This window comes from Scyliorhinus canicula, chromosome 13 (genome assembly GCF_902713615.1).
Source record: "Scyliorhinus canicula chromosome 13, sScyCan1.1, whole genome shotgun sequence".
Lineage (NCBI taxonomy): Eukaryota > Metazoa > Chordata > Chondrichthyes > Carcharhiniformes > Scyliorhinidae > Scyliorhinus > Scyliorhinus canicula.
Genome location: NC_052158.1, coordinates 103484632 through 103504362, shown reverse-complemented (window position 1 = coordinate 103504362; position 19731 = coordinate 103484632). Strand labels below are relative to the sequence as shown.

The 19731-nt window shown below is 47.5% G+C and overlaps 1 protein-coding gene across 1 annotated transcript in view; it reads left to right on the top strand.

The window, feature by feature from the left end:
• Positions 1–19731, top strand: part of LOC119976096 (vomeronasal type-2 receptor 1) — a 38373-nt gene that overhangs the window by 6960 nt on the left and 11682 nt on the right. Inside the window, exons 2-4 of the mRNA XM_038816251.1 lie at positions 8744–9035; positions 12635–13525; positions 18618–18845. Coding sequence (XP_038672179.1) covers positions 8744–9035; positions 12635–13525; positions 18618–18845 — 1411 coding nt within the window. The remainder of the gene's footprint in view (positions 1–8743; positions 9036–12634; positions 13526–18617; positions 18846–19731) is intronic.

The following is a 19731-nucleotide window of genomic DNA, read 5'->3' as shown; positions in this document are numbered from 1 at the left end:
CACGGTAGCACAGTGGTTAGCACTTTGGCTTGCACTGTGGCTTCACAGCTCCAGGTTGGATTCCCGGCTGGGTCACTGTCTGTGTGCACGTTCTCCCCGTGTGTGCGTGAGTTTCCTCCGGGTGCTCTGGTTTCCTCCCACTAGTCCTGAAAGAAATGCTGTTTGGTTATTTGGACATTCTAAATTCTCCCTCTGTGTACCCGAACAGGCGCTGGAATGTGGCGACTAGGGGCTTTTCACAGTAATAGCATTGCAATGTAAACCTACTTGTGACAATAAAGATTATTATTACTATATTATTTATTAAAGATTATTATTATATTACTTATTAAAGATTATTATTATTACTTAAATAAATAACCATTTAGCTTGCCTCTAAGCTAATTCGCATATCAAAATTCCCTGAGACAGCTGCACTCTTTTCAATTCCTCTTTCATCCCGTTCTTCAAACTTTATTTTATCCAAGCTTCTTTAATCTTTATTGTATCCTGTTCTTAAACCTTTACTTTATTCAAGGTCTTGGCAACACCAATCTAATTTCTCGGCATCTTGTTATATTCTCCTGTTAGTGGTAGATTTTCCGATCGTGGAAAGGAGGCAATTGGACTGATGTTCCATAACGTTTTCATGCATGCCAATCAAGAATGACTACCTCATTTAAGCCTCCCAAAATACATCCTAATGTATGCTTGAAACAAGCTTTGTGCCTGAACTGGGGCTGGTGCAGGAGACTGGTGGAGTTAAATATGACAAGCAAAAAACCTGGCAAAGCCTAAAGCTGGATTTAAAGCGATATGGCCAGTTATTAGCTTGGTTAAATTTTGTCTGGGGCACAAAGATTGGCTGGCAAAAAGTGAAGGATTGCAAAACAAGTCTTGACGTTAGAATTGAGCAAGACTGTGAGCAATTATTGTGCGGCATCCAAAACCCCTGCTTGACAATTGGTGAACTGGAGGGCTGCTGCATGAGATGCATGTGAGCAGGATTCCCTGTTTGTTAGTTTAGAACATTGTGCACAGGAGATATCAATGCAGCATTCCTGGCAAAAGGAAGCAGCCAAGGTCAGTACTGGGTACAGTTCCTTTAGGACCTGGGAACAGTTGGAGAAGGAAATGGTATCTGATGGAAGCTGCCATGGTAAGTTTATTTAATATACCATTTAACAAGTCTGAATGTTTCAAAGCAACCTGTTGCACAGTACGTGGGGCTCTTTCATGCTTCATTATACTTCGACGAGGTGCATGTATATGTATGACTTGCAATGGAATTATTGTGGCACATTGAAATCTTCAAAGGACTTTAAACATGAAATAATAAAATATCAGAACCTAAATGCACAATCGCTTAGTGACACCCATAATAGGGTGTAAATTGGGAACATATTTGTTATTTATCCTACTCTATATCCTGGAGAAGAATCTCCAGTCTCACTACATAATCTGATGATCCACATCCATGATACCATTCTGATATGTTTGAAGGTATATTGTGGAGCCAAAATTTGTTATTTTTCTGTTATTCTAGGCCTGGAGAATGCTGCCAGGATTGCCAATGGGCTGGAATCACAGCACCTTACATTTCTCTCACCAGTGCATGCAATCTCATCTGTACATCCTGCAGAAGGTGTAGTTAGTTTGAGGTGGCAATGCCAGCTGATTCACCATTTATGGGTAAGGAGAATCGAGTGGTTGTTGCAGATGTGGATCAGCAACCCAATACCTGGATGTCCACCTGCCTGCCGACAACCATTTCTCGACTTTAAAAAATGCAGCAATAATGGGCAGCACGGTAGCACAGTGGTTAGCACTGTTGCTTCACAGCACCAGGGTCCCAGGTTTGATTCCTGGCTTGGGTCACTCTCTTGGCAGAGTCCAAAGATGTGCAGGTTAGTGTCCAAAAAGGTTAGTTGGGGTTATGGGGATAGGGTGGAGGTGCGGGGTTAAGTGGGGTGCCCTTCCCAAGGACCGGTGCAAACCCGATGGGCCAAATGGCCTCCGCCTGCACTGTAAATCCTGTGTCCTATGGGCAGGTGTATCATGATGGCTGTTGGTATTGAGTAAGAATGGAGTTGAACATGTTGGCAGCACTTACCAATAACTTTGGCTAATGTGCCAAAGTCATATATTTGATATATATATATGTGGCTATCATAGAAACATAGAAAATAGGAACGGGAAGAGGCTATTCGGCCTTTCGAGCCTGCTCCGCCATTCAATATCATTATGGCTGATCATCCAACTCAATAGCCTGTTCCCACCTTTCCCCCATATTCTTTAATCATTTCACCCCAAGAGCGATATCTTTCTTAGCAAAGAAGAACAAAGAAAATTACAGCACAGGAAAAGGCCCTTCGGCCCTCCCAGCCTGCGCCGATCCAGATCCTTTATCTAAACCTATCACCTATTTTCCAAGGATCTACTTCCCTCTGTTCCCCACCCATTCATATATCTGTCTAGATGCATTTTAAATGATGCTATCGTGCCCGCCTCTACCACCTCCGCTGGCAAAGCGTTCCAGGCACCCACCATCCTCTGCGTAAAAAACTTTCCACACACATCTCCCTTAAACTTTCCCCCCTCACCTTGAAATCCTGACCCCTTGTAATTGACACTCCCACTCTTGGAAAATGTTTGTTGCTATCCACCCTGTCCATACCTCTCATAACTTTGTAGACCTCAATCAGGTCCCCCGTCAACCTCCATCTTTCCAACAAAAACAATCCTAATCCACTCAACCTTTCTTCATAGCTAGCACCCTCCATACCAAGCAAATTCCTGGTGAACCTCCTCTGCACCCTCTCTAAAGCATCCACATCCTTCTGGTAATGTGGCAACCAGAACTGCACGTAGTAAGTCCGATACAACTATAACATGACCTGTCGACTTTTGTACTCAATACCCCGTCCGATGAAGGCAAGCATGCTATATGCCTTCTTGACCACTCTATCAACCTGCATTGCCACCTTCAGGGTAAAATGGACCTGAACTCCCAGATCTCTCTGTACATCAATTTTCCCCAGGACTCTTCCATTGACCATATAGTCTGCTCTTGAATTGGATATTCCAAAATGCATCACCTTGCATTTGCCTGGATTGAACTCCATCTGCCATTTCTCCGCCCAACTCTCCAATCTATCTATATTTTGCTGTATTCTCTAACAGACCGCTCGCTCTCTGCAACTCCACCAATCTTAGTATCATCTGCAAACTTGCTAATCAGACCACCTATACCTACGTCCAGATCATTTATGTATATCACAAACAACAGTGGTCCGAGCACGGATCCCTGTGGAACACCACTAGTCGACTTTCTCTATTTTGAGACACTCCCTTCCACCATTACTCTCTGTCTCCTGTTGCCCAGCCAGTTCTTTATCCATCTAGCTAGTACAACCTGAACCCAATGCGATTTCACTTTTTCCATCAACCTGCCATGGGAAACTTTATCAAATGCTTTACTGAAGTCCATGTATATGACATCTACAGCCCTTCCCTCATCAATTAACTTTGTCACTTCCTCAAATAATTCTATTAAGTTTGTAAGACATGACCTTCCCTGCACAAAACCATGCTACCCATCACTGATAAGTCTATTTTCTTCCAAATGTGACGAGATCCTATCCCTCAGTAACTTCTCCAACAGTTTGCCTACCACTGACATCAAGCTCACAGGTCTATAATTCCCTGGTTTCTCCCTGCTACCCTTCTTAAACAAAGGGACAACATTTGCAATTCTCCAGTCCTCCAGGACCTCACCCGTGCTCAAGGATGCTGCAAATATATCTGTTAAGGCCCCAGCTATTTCGTCCATTGCTTCCCTCAGTAACTTGGGATAGATCACATCCGGACCTGGGGACTTGTCCACCTTAATACCTTTCAGAATACCCAAAACTTCCCCCTTCCTTATGCCGACTTTTATTTAACCATCCATCCCTAAACTCAACATCCGTCATGTCCCTCTCCTTGGTGAATACCGATGCAAAGTACTCATTAAGAATCTCACCCATTTCCTCTGACTCCACACATAAATTCCCTCTTTTGTCTTTGAGTGGGCCAATCCTTTCTCTAGTTACCTTCTTGCTCCTTATATACGAATAAAAAGCTTTGGGATTTTCCTTAACCCTGTTAGCCAAAGATATTTCATGACCCCTTTTAGCCCTCTTCATTGCACGTTTGAGATTTGTCCTACTTTCCCGATATTCCTCCAAAGCTTCATCAGTTTTAAGTCACCCAGATTTTATGTATGCTTCCTTTTTCATCTTAGCTAGTCTCACAATTCCACCCGTCATCCATGGTTCCCTAATCTTGCCATTCTATCCCTCATTTTCACAGGGACATGTCTGTCCTGCACTCTAATCAACCTTTCCTTAAAAGACTCCCACATTTCAAATGTGGATTTACCCTTAAACAGCTGCTCCAAGTCCACATTCCCGAGCTCCTGCTGAATTTTGTTATAGTTGGCCTTTCCCCAATTTAGCACTCTTCCTTGAGGACCACTCTCGACTTTGTCCATGAGTATTCTAAAACTTACGGATTTGTGATCACTATTCCCAAAGTAATCCCTGACTGAAACTTCAACCACCTGACCGGTGCTCATTCCCCAACACCAGGTCCAGTATGGCCCCTTCCCGAGTTGGACTATTTACATACTGCTCTAAAAAACTCTCCTGGATGCTCCTTACAAATTCTGCTCCATCTACGCCTCCAACACTACATGAGTCCCATTCAATGTTGGGGAAGTTAAAATCTCCCATCACAACCATCATATTGCTCCTACATTGTTCTATAATCTATCTACGTATTTGTACCTCTACTTCACGCTCGCTTTTGGAAGGCCTGTAGTAAAGTCCCAACAATGTTACTGCACCCTTCCTATTTCTTAGCTCTACCCATATTGCCTCAGTGCTCGAATCCTCCATAGTGCCCTCCTTAATCACAGCTGTGATATCATCTCTGACCAGTAATGCAACTCCTCCACCCCTTTTACCTCCCTCTCTATCCCTCCTGAAGCATCAATACCCTGGGATATTTAGTTGCCAATCTTGCCCTTCCCTCAACCAAGTCTCAGTAATACCAATAACATCATATTCCCACAGTAAGAAGTCTTACAACACCAGGTTAAAGTCCAACAGGTTTGTTTCAAACACGAGCTTTCGGAGCACGGCTCCTTCTTCAGGTGAATGGAAAGGCTTGTCTGGCCATCATATTCCCAGGTACTAATCCAGCCCTAAATTAATCTGCCTTACCTGCTACACTTCTCGCATTGAAACAAATGCACCTCAGACCACCTGTTCCTTTGTGTTCATCATCTCTTCCCTGTCTACTCTTCCCCTTAGTCACAATGTGTTTATTATCTAGTACCTTACTGACTTTAGTTACTGACCTCTAACTTCCTAATCTGGTTCCCATCCCCCTGCCACATTAGTTTAAAACCTCCCCAACAGTGTTATCAAAAGCACCCCCTTGGACATTGGTTCCAGTCCTGCCCAGGTGTAGACCATCCGATTTGTAATGGTCCCACTGCCCCCAGAACCGGTTCCAATGTACCAAAAATCTGAACCGCTCCCTCCTGCACCATCTCTCAAGCCACGTATTCATTCTGACTATTCTTGAATTTCTACTCTGACTGTCCCGTGGCACTGGTAGCAATCCTGAGATTACTACCTTTGAGGTCCTACTTTTTAACTTATCTCCTAACTCCCTAAATTCTGATTGTAGGACCTCATCCCGTTTTTTACCTCTATTGTTGGTGCCTATATGCACCACAAAAACTGGCTGTTCACCCTCCCCCTTCTGTATGTTTGGCAGCTGATCTGAGACATCCCTGACCCGTGCACCTGTGAGGCAATATACCATTCGGGAGTCTTGTTTTCGACCCAGAAACGCCTGTCTGCTGCCCTTACGATTGAATCCCCTATGACTATAGCCCTGCCAGTCTTTTTGTGCAGCAGAGCCAGCCACAATGCCATGAACCTGGCTACTACTGCCTTCCCCTGGCGAGTCATCTCCCCCAACAGTATCCAAAACGGTATACCTGTACTGGAGGGAGATGACCGTAGGGGACACCTGCACTGCCTTCCTGCTCTTTCTCTGTCTTTTGGTCACTCATTTCCTGTCTCCCTCACCCATCCTAATCTGTGGTGTGACCAACTCATTGAACGTGCTATCCACAACCTCCTCAGCATCACTGATGCTCCAAAGTGAGTCCATACACAGCTCCAGAGCCGTCAAGCGGTCTAACAGGAGCTGCAGCTGGACACACGTCCCACACATGAAGGAGTCAGGGGCATCGGCCGCGTCCCTAAACTCCCAGATTGAGCACGAGGAGCATAAACGGGTCTGGGATCTCCTGCCATTTTTACATTTTACCTTAACTGATTACAAATATATCGCATAACGAATAAAGATTTTACTTACCAATCACAATACTTACCAACACACGAAGAGTTAAATTTCTCCCAGCTACTGCTAATTGGAGCACTTTCCTTAGCAGTCAATCAGGTCACTGCTTTGCTGTGATGTCACTCTTCAAATTTATCCCCAAAGACCCTGTGGCCGCTGTTTAAGCAGCGAAGCAGCTAGTTTAAATACTCACTGCTCGACTCTGTAGCTCCGCCCACTCCAACAGCTGAATTCCCGCCGAAAAGACTCGAATCCGTGAAGCAGCTGGTTTAAATACTCACCGCTCGACTTTGTAGCTCTGCCCACTCCAACAGCTGAATTCCCGCCGAAAAGACTCAAATCCGCGAAGCAGCTAGTTTAAATACTCACCGCTCGAACTGTAGCTCCGCCCACTCCAACAGCTGAATTCCTGCCGAAAAGGATAATCCTTCTGAAAAAAAGCAATGTTGTGGCCTGAACTACTTTCTGTTGTAGTGAATTCCACAGGCTTAGTGCTCTGTGGGTGAAGAAATTTCTCCTAATCTCAGTCCTAAATGGGCTATCTCATCCTCTCACTGTGACCCCTCATTCTGGACACCTCCCCACCCCCCTCAACCCTCAAGAACATCCTTCCTGCATCTATCCTGTCTAGTTCTGTTAGAAGTTTATAGGTGTCTATGACATCCCCCCCTCATTCTTTAGAAGACCAGCCAATAAAATCCCAACTCAATCTCTCCTCATATGTCAGTCACGCCATCCCAGGAATCAGTCTAGTAAACCTTCGCGGCACCCCCTCTTTGAAAAGAACATCCTCCCTCAGATAAGGAGACTAAATTTGCACACAAAATATTCCAGGTGTGGTATCACCAAGGCCTTTTATACTTGCTTCAAGACATCCCTGTTCCTGTACTCAAATCCTCTTGCTATAAAGGCCAACATGCCTTCTTTGCTGCCTGCTGCACCTTCATGCTTACCTTCAGTGACTGGTATACAAGGACGAACAGATCTTGTTGCACACACTCCTCTCTTAATTTATAGCCATTCAGATAATAATTAGGCATCCTGTTTTTGCTACCAAAGTGGGTAACCACACATTTATCCACATTATACTTCATCTGCCATGCATTTGCCAACTCACTCAGCTTGTCCAAATCATACTGAAGCATCTCTGTATCCTCCTCACAGCTCACTCTCCTACCCAGCTTTGTGTGAACTGCAAATCTTGAGTTCAGATCTCACAATGGAAAAATGTCAACTTTTTGTTTCAATATATCCGAGCAGATCCAGAAAATCACCATGAAAATTCCCAGATTGCTGTTTTGAAAAAAACACGGCTAGTTCACTCACGTGTATCACGGTTGGGACAGGCCTTCTCCACTTGGTCTGGCCAACACTTAATTTGAGCCTGCACCAAGTGGTTTATTCTTATGAGATGGAATAGTAATCACCATCATTTTATTGCAGGTAGCCATGGGTAATAACGGCAGCCTTGCCAGCATTGTACATATAGGGCGAAATTCTCCGACCCCCAGCAGGGTCAGAGAATCGCCTGGGGCCGCCTAAAATCCCGCCCCCGCCGTGGCAGAGATTCTCCGCCACCCGGGAAGTGGCGGCGGCGGAATCTCGCCACTCCAATCGGAGAGGCCCCTGCGGTGATTCTCCGGCCCGGATGGGCCGAAGTCCCACCGCTGGGAGGCCTCTCCCGCCACCGAGGTTTGAACCACCTCTGGAACGGCGGGATCAGCAGCGCGAGCAGGCCCTCGGGGTCCTGTGGGGGTGGGGGGGGGGGCGATCAAACCCCGGGGGGTGCCCCCACGGTGGCCTGGCCCGCGATCGGGGCCCCCGCTCTGACTCCGGGTCAGTGCCTGGCTGCACTATTTTCCTCCGCTTCCGCCATGGCGGAACCCCACATCGCGCATGCGCCGGCAGTGACGTCAGCGGCCAGCTGCCGCTGACGTCACTGCCAGCGCATGCGCGGACCGGCGAAAGCCTTTCGGCCAGCCCCGCTGCCGGGGGCGCCGGTTTTTTGCGTCGGTCTTCTGGTGCCAACTGCTCCGGCGCGGGGCTGGCCCCCAAAGGTGGGGAGAATCCCCCACCTTTGGGGAGGCCCGACCCCTGAGTGGTTGGTGCCACTCCCCTACTCCGGGACCCTCCGTCACGCCGGGTAGGGGAGAATGCCACCCATGGTGAGAAGAAATAAGTAAAAAGAACATTTTTGCTCATACAAAATCACTTACTAGGCTAATGTGAAACTGTTTGAATGGATTAATGCACTGGATAACTACATTTTCTCTGCGTAATATGTGGCTTTTTAAATGTGAGATGGAATTTTCTCTTAACCTCTCATTGTATGGCCCAACAGATTCAATTTCAGAGCTTTCCGCTGGGCCAGAACAATGATCCACGCAATTAACGAAATCAACCAGAACAATTCCATTCTACCAGACATACAGCTTGGGTACACAATCTATGACTCTTGTTTTACCATTTCCAAAGCTGTTGAAGGAACATTGACCTACCTGACTGGACAAGATGAAGCTGTACCTAACTACCGGTGTGGCAATGGAGCTCCTTTGGCAGTGCTGATTGGAGCTGGAGGATCAGCTCTTTCTATTGCAACTGCCAGAATCCTGGGACTGTATTACTTTCCTCAGGTAAAAGAACGGAAAATGCAATGGTGATAGGCTCTATGTTTTCATTAGAACTTCATTAAAAATGTGAGCATTAAGCTGGAGGATATTGTCTTAACATGACAAATTATCCATGTTTGTAAAGTATTTCACAATCTAAAGTCTTAACATAGTAAACAGTAAAATTGAGTGAAATAACTTCAACGGTTTGTCTGAAAATATGACAGAAATTACTGAAGGTTACCTTATGAACAACATTGTGTGTTAAGAGTGAACGGTATTCCAGGCTATCTCAAACTCAGTTCAAGAGAATTAATCCATAATTGCGCCATTTCAGGTTCAGATCATTTTCATTAAAGTGTGGAAACTTGTGTATCTTTGGATAGAAATTCATAATTCTTTCTGCAGAAACTGTTGAAGGCCGCTAACTCCCTGACTCAATGACTGGAAAGGGATCCACAAATGGAACCTCACCAGCCTGACGGAGGAAGTTAAAAAGGACCTGCAAAGATGGAACACACTCCCGCTCTCCCTCGCGGGGAGAGTCCAGACGATCAAAATGAACGTACTGCCCAGGTTCCTTTTCCTGGTTAGATCCATTCCGATCTACATCCCCAAGGCCTTTTTCAAAGCGCTGGACAAACATATCATGGCGTTCGTATGGGGGGGTAAAAATGCTAGGATCCCAAAGAAGGTCATACAAAAAACAAAATCCAGGGGGGGGGCTAGCCCTCCCGAATCTACAATTCTACCACTGGGCGGCAACAGCCGAGCGAGTAAGGGGATGGATCCAGGAGCCAGAAGCCGAGTGGGTGCGTGCGGAGGAGGCCTCCTGCATGTGAACCTCCCTCCGGGCCCTCGCCACGGCAGCACTCCCATCCCCACCCAAAAAACACTCCAGCAGCCCAGTGGTGACAGCCACCCTCCAATCCTGGAACCAACTGCGGCAGCAATTTGGCCTGTACAAAATGTCGGACAAGGCTCCCATCTGCAACAACCATAGGTTCAAACCAGCACTGACCGACGCCACCTTCAAAAGGTGGAGGCAGGACGGGGGGACACTGACAGTCAGGGACCTATACACGGACGACAGGATCGCAACACTGGACGAACTGACAGAGAAATTTCAGCTAGCTGGGGGGAACGAGCTACGGTACCTGCAGCTCAAAAACTTCCTACGAAAGGAGACAAGGACGTACCCACAACCGCCACGACAGACACTATTGGAAGACCTACTGGACGCAAGTATCCTAGAGAAAGGGAACTGTAGTGACATGTATGACCGACTGGTAGATAGGGACGACACCGTACTGGACGCAACAAGAAGGAAATGGGAGGATGACCTGGGGATGGAGATAGGGTGGGGACTCTGGAGCGAAGCACTGCATAGGGTCAACTCCACCTCCACGTGCGCAAGGCTCAGCCTGACGCAACTAAAAGTGGTACATAGAGCCCACTTAACGAGAAACCGTATGAGTAGGTTCTTCCCGGAGGTGGAGGACAAATGTGAGCGGTGCCAGAGAGGCCCGGCCAACCACGCCCACATGTTCTGGTCTTGCCCCAGACTTGTGGAGTACTGGACAGCCTTCTTCGAGGCTATGTCCAAAGTGGTGGGGGTGAGGGTGGAGCCATGCCCGATAGTGGCGGTCTTCGGGGTTTCAGACCAGCCAGATCTATTCCTGGGGAGGAGGGCGGACGCCCTTGCCTTTGCCTCCCTGATTGCCCGCCGTAGAATCCTGTTTGGCTGGCGGTCAGCAGCACCACCCAGAGCTGCAGACTGGCTGTCCGACCTCTCGGAATCTCTCCAAATGGAGAAAATCAAATTCGCCATCCGAGGGTCGGACGACGGCTTCCACAGAACGTGGGAGCCATTCATGCAACTGTTCCGGGACCTGTTTGTGGCCAACGTACATGAGGAAGAATAGTCGGGTGGCCAAGAACCAGGGGAAAATGGACGGGAATCGGGGGAAGGTAGCTGGGGGGAGGGGGGGGGGGGGCTACGGGCTCGGTATGGGGGTTTGATGGCAAGCCAAGGCCCAAAACCAAACTATAAATAAATGCCTATAAACATGTGCCTCGGCCATATTGGGGAATGTAAAATATGTATGCTGGCTAAAGGGGGCGGCCACAATTATTGTTATGAAGATGCTTACCTGTAAATATTCATGTTAAATTTTTGTGTTTTCCTTTTTTTTTCTCTCTCTCTCTAATAACTTGTAATTTGTCATATATAAAATATGAAAACTCAATAAAAAAACATTTATAAAAAAAAAAACTCCCTGACTCAGTTCTAGAATTCGCATGAAAAAAATGTAAATCACGTTTAATATTCTATCGGTTATAAAAATAGAGCAATCTGAACCTGCAATGCGAAGAGTTTTAAAATTCATATCAAATGCACATTTTAATTAGGTTTGGAAGATAATTTGTTTCTGCCTTTAATTTAGCTTTTCCAAACTAAAATCCAAAGGTGAGGCACAGAGACCTTTCTTAATCAAATAAAATTGGACTGGTGAATTCCTGATTTTATTTTGCCCCATTTTGTGATAAATATTTTTGGCATCGACTAACTTATTGAACAGGAATTAGAAATAGATAAAGGCTGTATGAAAATGCCAGAAGATATATCCAATGGCAGAATGTGAAATGTACAAAGGAAGTGGTAGAATACATTGTTTTGCCAAATGTTTTGTTGTGGAGTGTGAGGAAATGGATTTCTTGTATAAATCTTTGCACATTCACATTCATCTTTTAGCAATGTATCTAATGCTGATCAGGGTGAAATCCAAGCGTGAATCAATAAGTTGTTCTTGCAGTTCATAAGCCCAAATGGCTTGACCAAGATTAATATCGAGAAGGATTGGAAACATTAACAAAGTGCATAAAACATCTTCAGTTGGGATGTACCTCATGGAGATTTAAGGGAAGCTCAGGAAATAAAATAAAGTGATCTGAAAAAAGTGTGACTTAAGTTTCTTGGTAGTTCGGAATTTGAGTATTGCTGAAAGAGACATCCTGTCAAAGCTTTTCATCTTATACTCATCAGACCAAGAGGCAATAATGCCAAATTTCAACGGGAGCAGCAGCTTTTCCTGGTTGGTTGGCAAGTTGGTTCTGATTGGTCAAGGCGTTGTAATGCAAAATGCACCAGGGAGCTTTTGTCCCCCATGCCTTTGTTTAATTCAAAAATGTGCAATGCCTGGATATGTACCTTTTGCCTGTAGAGGTCAGGTCCCAGTGTATGAAAATATGCAGCTTCGGGAAGTGTAAGCGAGCCACGTTACATTTTTGTTCAACTAAACAAAAGCGTGGGGGATAACAGCTCCTTGTTGCATTCTCCATGGCAACCCTCAACCAATCAGAGCCAACATGCCACCAGTTTTACCAACCTTTTTGGCATGGAGTATAAATTATTGTCCCTTTTGAAACTTGGCATTCTTGCATCTGAAACTAATGAGTGCAAGATGAAAAGCTTTGTCAGCATGTCTCTTTTTTCAACAATACTCGGAACAAAAGTTTTCAAAAACTGTGGTGGATAAAGTAACTTGCACGTGCTGCCATTGAGATATTGTATTGTTTTTGGCTGAATGTTTTACATCATTTCTTTGACTACTATTTTGCAGGTGGATTACTCAGCCTCTTGCTCAGTTCTCAGTGACAAATTTCAGTTTCCATCCTTTATCCGCACCATACCAAGTGATATTTTTCAGTCCAGAGCAATGGCAAAACTTGTGGTACACTTTGGATGGACATGGGTGGGCACAATAGCATCAGATGATGACTATGGAAAATATGGAATAAAAAATTTCAAAGAAGAGGTAGAAAAGGTTGGAGTATGTATTTCATTTTCTGAAACTATCCCCAAAGTGTATGCAAGAGAGAAAATAGATCGGATTGTAGACACAATTCAGCAATCAACTGCCAGAATCATTGCAGTTTTTTCCGCTGATATTGACCTGAGCTACTTAATGGAAGAAGTCCTGCGACGCAACATTTCTGGCAGAACGTGGATAGCTAGCGAGGCTTGGATTAACTCCGCACTGATTTCCAAACCGGAATATTCGTCACTTTTGAGTGGAACTATTGGATTGGCAATTCAACGAGCTGATATCCGTGGTCTACAGAATCATCTCATTCAATTAGATCCAATAAATGCTGGAGAAAAACTGATAACCGAGTTCTGGGAAAGAGCCTTTGACTGTATGTGGCCTGAGAGTGGTGTGGCTGTCAGTAGTATGTTTGATGCTGAAAAAACTGACACTAACAGAACAGGTATTAAGAATAGAATCCATAATATTCCCCCTCTTTCTCAGAGGTTCTGTTCAGGAAAGGAAAATTTGGATGAAATCTACAATACATATACTGATGTATCCCAACTGAGGCTGACATACAGTGTGTACAAATCTGTGTACACTGTGGCAAATGCACTTCACAATCTGCACACCTGTAAGAAAGGAGAGGGCCCTTTTGTTGGCGGATCATGTGCAAACATCACAGATTTTCAGCCGTGGCAGGTATGTTTTCATTGAATAGCTCTTCATGGATTTAATGGATTTATTTTAATTTGTTTCTATTTTGTAACAATGTGCTGCTTTTCAGTCAAGCACCAATACACACATCAGTAAAGTATCTGTCCACACTGAGTAAAAGTTCAAGAGTAAAAAAGTCATATTATGCCCATTACTCTTCTATCCTGTGTGGCTGCCCTGTTTAGTCTTCGAGTAATAGAACACGAAGGACGCCATATGGCTCTCGGTGACTTTGGCAACTCTTTGAAAGAGCTAGCCAATTAGTCACAGTCCTCTGCTCATTCCCCATTGCCTTGAAAATGTTTTCTCTTCAAGAATTTATCCAGTCCACTTTGAAAAGTTACTATCGCACCTGCTTTCACCAGCCTCTCAGCCAGTGTGTCCTAGATCACAACTCTGTGTGTGAGTCTTGTTGCTTTTAAGAGAAGCAACAAGACTCACACACCAGTAAAATATCCCTCCGCACTGAGCGAAATGGAAAGAGTGGAAATGCCACTCTTCCTGAAAGTTAAGTCCATCTCATGTCTGTCCTCTGTACCTGCCCTGTTTTATCTTAGAATAATACAGCATAAAGGAGATCATTTTATTCCATATTGAAATGGAAGCAACCTTCAAAGTTGTTCTTATTTTTAGGAGTATTGAATTATTTGATGAGTATTATTGAATGAGGCTGTTTTAAAGGAGTCTTCTTGTCTTTCTAAACTTGGTATGTCCTCTCACTCGGGAGTTCCTGCCTCCACCTTATATGCTGCAGCATGTGATGTGCAAACCAGAATGTGATCCAGGAGACTCTTCTCTAAATGCCCCACCGAGGTGATAGTCTCTGAATTGGTGGAGCGTGCAGGTGACAGTAGTGACAAGAAGTCAGTGTCTTCCCGGATTGGTGCCCCGGGATATCCTGAGGATGTATCTGGGGATAGGGTACCCCACTCAGGCCGGTATAGTCTGATGATGTTCCTGCAAGTATCTGGGGGAGAGTGGTAACTCACTTGCTACTGGGCCATCACTCTACATCGGGAGCTCACTTGGTTGTCACATCCTGACCTCGGCCTCAGAGATAGCCTCTTTGCGCTTCCCTGGCTAATTCCTTTGTCCTTTGTTCCATGGGAGGGGTGAAAGTTCTTGAGGTCCAGGCGCTCCTTCCGGTCCTCTCCGGCTCTCTGCTGTAACAGCCTGCTTTTTCCTCAGGCGCACATAAAAAACATGATAGGATGCTACACGTGGAGGGTCTGGCCAAAGAGGACAATATAGGTTTTTAGGCTTGGTGGGATGTCAGGGAGATGCAGCCTCTGTGGAAGTGGGGATGTGTTGTGGGGAGTGAGGGATAGGAGTGATGCCAGGGGAACAAGGGTGGTGACTCACCCGAGCTGCCATGAAGAGGTCATTCATCTTCTTCCGACATTGCATGCCGGTCAGTCCAGTGAGGCTGGCAACACTGACCACCTCGGGCACCTCCGCCCAGACGCAATTGACCACGGATTGGAGCCTCCTGCCCACCCTAGGGAAGAGGGTGTTGTGCCTCTCCTCCACCGCATTCCAACATTTGATCATCGGGAGAGTGGGGAATTGCTACATAGAATAAACAACCTTGTGCACAACCAGTATGATGATTCTGTCACTTTGTTCCGCAATATGGGCCAACCTTTGAACCCTTAACCTATCTCTCCAAGCATCCCCCCCCTCCCCCCGGGCACCACGTGCAGGTGATGGGTGTGAGCAAGCACTCAGCTGACAGACAAGGGTCAGACTATGGCATAGATTGAGGAGTACTGACGCTCAGCTCTCTGTGTGTTATCATCAACCCCTGCCTTGACAATGACCCGCTGACAGTGTTGACACACTCCCATCATCCTGGAGTGATGTTACACAGACCCTGGGAGGGTGCAAAATTGGAGTGAGGGGTAATGATAAGACCATAAGACATAGGTGCAGAATTAGGCCACTTGGCCCATCGCGTTTGCTCTGCCATTCAATCATGGCTGATATTTTATCATCCCCATTCCCCTGCCTTCTCCCCATAACCCCGATCCCCTTATTAATCAAGTGCCTATCTATCTCTGTTTTAAAGACACTGTGATTTGGCCTCCACAGCCTCTGCGGCAAAGAGCTCCACAGATTCACCACCTTCTGGCTGAAGAAATTCCTCATCTTTGTTTTAAAGCATCGTCTCTTTAGTCTGAGATGGTGTCCTCTGTTTTTAGTTTTTCCTACAAGTGGAAACATCCTCTCCACATCCACTCTATCCAGGCCTTGCAGACAGACCAGACGTCGTCCTAAGTGAAGCGGGCAAGTATGACGGCCTCCCTAGCCATCCGGACCCTCAAGGCTGCCGCCTGTCCTGCACTTGTTGGTGTTCCGGTTCCTTCCTGGGTTCGTCCTCCAGGCCCTGGAGGTCTGGCGCTGCCTTATTATCTTCCTCCTCCTCCTTGGACGTGGCCGCATGTTCCTCATCACTAATTTGTGCTTTGACATCTGGACTCAAAACGTTAGCTCTTTTCTCTCCCTACAGGGGCTGGTTTAGCACAGGACTAAATTGCTGGCTTTGAAAACAGACCAAGGCAGGCCAGCAGCACGGTTCAATTCCCATACCAGCCTCCCCGAACAGGTGCCGGAATGTGGCGACTAGTGGCTTTTCTCAGTAACTTCATTTTTTTAGGGGCTGTTTAGTACAGGACTAAATTGCTGGCTTTGAAAGCAGACCAAAACAGACCAGCAGCATGGTTCTATTCCCGTTTCAGCCTCCCCGAACAGGCGCCGGAATGTGGCGACTAGGGGCTTTTCACAGTAACTTCATTTGAAGCCTACTTGTGACAATAAGCGATTTTCATTTCCATTTTCAGACGCTGCCAAACCTGCTGAGATGTTCCAGCATTTTCTCTTTGGCTCCTCATCACCAACCTTCAGCTCATCGCCCCCCTCTCCCCCTCTGTGCGGGGTTTTGTAGATCACCACAAAGTGGGCGACTCTCTGGGGAGCACACAAGAGTGGTCGAGGCATCGGAACCGCATCTTGTGGAGTCTGATATACCGCTCAATCACAGCCCGGTGACCACATGTGCTTCGGGTCTCCTTTTCAGTCTCTGGCCTCCATACTGGCATCATTAGCCAGGTCCTCAACAGGTACCCTTTACCCCCAAGTGCCACCCATCCTGGGGTGATCCTCGAAGAGGCCAGGGATGACTGACTGCCCCAGGATGTAGTTGTCGTACGCTCTCCCTGGGAAGCGTGCACACACGTGCAATATCTTCATCTGGTGGTCACACAACAGCTGTATGTTGAGGGAATGGAAGCCTTTTCTGTTAATGTAGGGCACTCCCAGATGGCCTGGTGAGCGCAGGGCGATCTGCGTTCCATGTTTACCCCCTGGACCTATGGCATCCCTGTCATGGCAGAGAAACCTGTTGCCAGGGCTTCTTGCTGGGCTTGGTCCATGTCAAAGCTAATGTGGTTTTCCGTCTGGGCAAACAGGGCATCTGTGACCTGTCTGATAAACCTGCGGGCTCTGGCCTGTGAGATTCCGCACAGGACCCCTCGTCCCTGGAATGATCCTGAGGCGTCAAAGTTGAGAGCAGTAGTGACCTTAACGGTCATCAGGAGCGGGTGTCCTCCTCCTCCCTGTGGTCCCAAGTCCGTGAAAATGTGGCACAGGTGTCACACCATCTCCAGGTTGAGGAGGCCCCTCCTGCGCCACGCGCTGTCTATCGTCTGTTCAAATGACCAGCGGCACCTCTACACTCTGGGCCATCGTTTGACTCCCCCTGTGTCCCTCCCTGGCCTGATGGGCGGCCAGGTCCTCAGGGTGTAGGACGGGGTCAGGCACATGGTCCGACACCTCGAGCATCTGCAAACGCTGCTGCTGTCGCTGTCTCCAGCGTCTGGCCACCCGGCCTAGAAGCAGCGCCACTAGGACAGGTCCAAAATCCCTGCCATAGTCTTAAATATCTGTAAGGCATTGGCAGAGGGTATTAGACTGACAGACAGCGGTGGCTCCCACCCCAGGACGCTCCATTGATTCCATCCCCCCCCCCCCACCTGGATCGCCCTGTACCCCGGACACCCGCACATATCATCACCTGGACCAGGCGCTGGTCCCCTCCCCATGGCACTCACCCACCCTCTGGCCGTGGACATGTCCCTGGAGCTGTGTCCCATCCCCTGGGATTTCAGATATTGGCTGCTGCATGTGTGGTGTTGCCTCCCACAGTGTTCAGGCACAGTGACCAGGCATCACAGTCTGATTGGGATGCTGGCAAATGACTCCCACATGCTACATGGACTGCCCACCCACAGAAATCCACTTGGGTTTTGTGAAGTGCTCACTTAACCTCGATTGCCTATTAGCCTTCAGCCGCACGGTCAGAGGCCTCGGTAGTTGGCGTGGGCAATGGGTGGTCGGTGTGGCAGTCAGGCAGGGGCAAGGGTTTCCCCTGGAATGGGTACACATGTTCCAGGTATTGGCATGGTGGTTCTGTGTGCGATTTCCTGCTCCCCCCCATTTCCTTCCCCCAGTGCCTCCCTCCCAACACTCCCATGGCCACCCATCTCAGCCGAGGGCTCCCCAACCCCCATTGTGCACTGGGAGCAAAAATGGCAACTCACCTCCTCGACTCCCCACAGAAGCCCTTCCACCAGGTTCACGTTTTGAAAAAGGAGTACTGATAGGCACGGCGTGAGCACTTGCTGAGGAGGCCGTTGAATGACAGGAGGCCGTAATATATGGAGTGGCTCCCGTTAATTGTATGGAAATAGGGTTTAATTGGTGATAATTGGTTTTTCACCATGCTGGTGAGATCCTGATTTTGCCTACGGGAGCGAGCTGATTGCATCACTAACCGTTTGGCACTTGGTGGGTTTTCGTGTTTGTCCTCTCCCGCTATTCACCGCCCACATTTCGCTCGAACGGGAGCACAACAAGGCTGGAGAATCACACCCATATTCTCTCAAATGGAGAATTTTGCCTAGTCACTTTCAGGTCATTTTAAGGAGTGTCTTAAAGGAGAAAAGTGGGAAAGGATAGAGAGGAGCAGCGAAGCGTGAGATGCTGTTTTATATTGTTAATCTTTCTCTGTTCTTTCCAGCTTATGTATTACCTGAAGAATGTTCGGTTTCGGAGCCTTCTAGGGGAAGAAATATATTTCGATGTAAATGGAGATATCGATGCAATGTATGACATTATGAACTGGCAGAGAACCTCCGATGGGTATATCTCTTTTAAAGTAGTCGGTAGTTACAATGGGACTGCACCCCCAGGACAAGGGATGACAATTCAAAATGACTCTATTCTTTGGAATGATGACCAGGTTACGGTATGTAAGTAGTGAAGCATCAGCTTCATTTCTAACAGAAGATGATTTAGCAGAATTTAATTCCTATCTGTGATTAGTAGTGGCTAAGTCAAATGGGGATATGTGTGTGAGACTGGGAGGGCTTTGGATAAGATGGGGGTGGGGAGCGCATTTGTTGATACTTCTTCTTTTGGAATAAATGGGTCTTTTTCTGACTGGCAGGCAGTGATTAGTGGGGGATTGCAGGGATCTGTGCTCGGACCCCAACTGTTCACATTATATATAAATGATTTGGACAAGGGAACTAAGGGCGCGATTCTCCGCTCCCCAGGCCGGGTGGGAGAATCGTGAGAGGGCTGCTCTGGCACACCCCACGATTCTCCCACTCCCCCCCCCCAAAATGGAGTGTCGCGTTTTGCGACACGGTGACACGCGATTTTCTGGCACGGATGGGCCGAGCGGCCTGCCGTTCCCGACCTGTTCACGCCGTCGGCAACCACACCTGGTCGCTGCCGGCGTGAACATAGCGCAAAAGGTAAGTTTGGGGCCTATGGGGGGCGGAGACGGGATCGAGCACCACGGGCGTGCTCGGGAGGGGACAGGCCCGCGATCGGTGCCCACCAATCGTCGGGCCGGCGTCTCTAAGAGACGCACTCTTTCCCCTCCGCCGCCCTGCAGAATCAAGCCGTCCACGTCTTGCGGAGCAGCGGAGGGGAAGACGGCAACCTCGCATGCGTGGGTTGGCGCCGGCCAACCTGCGCATGCGCGGCTGACGTCACTAAGGCGCCGCCGGCCGTGTCATTATCGGCACACCGATTTGACGCCAGCGTCAAGGCCCGGTGGCCGATTTTCACAAAACGCCGCTCCTAGCCCCCCGGGGGGGGGGGGGGGGGGGGGGGGGGGGCAG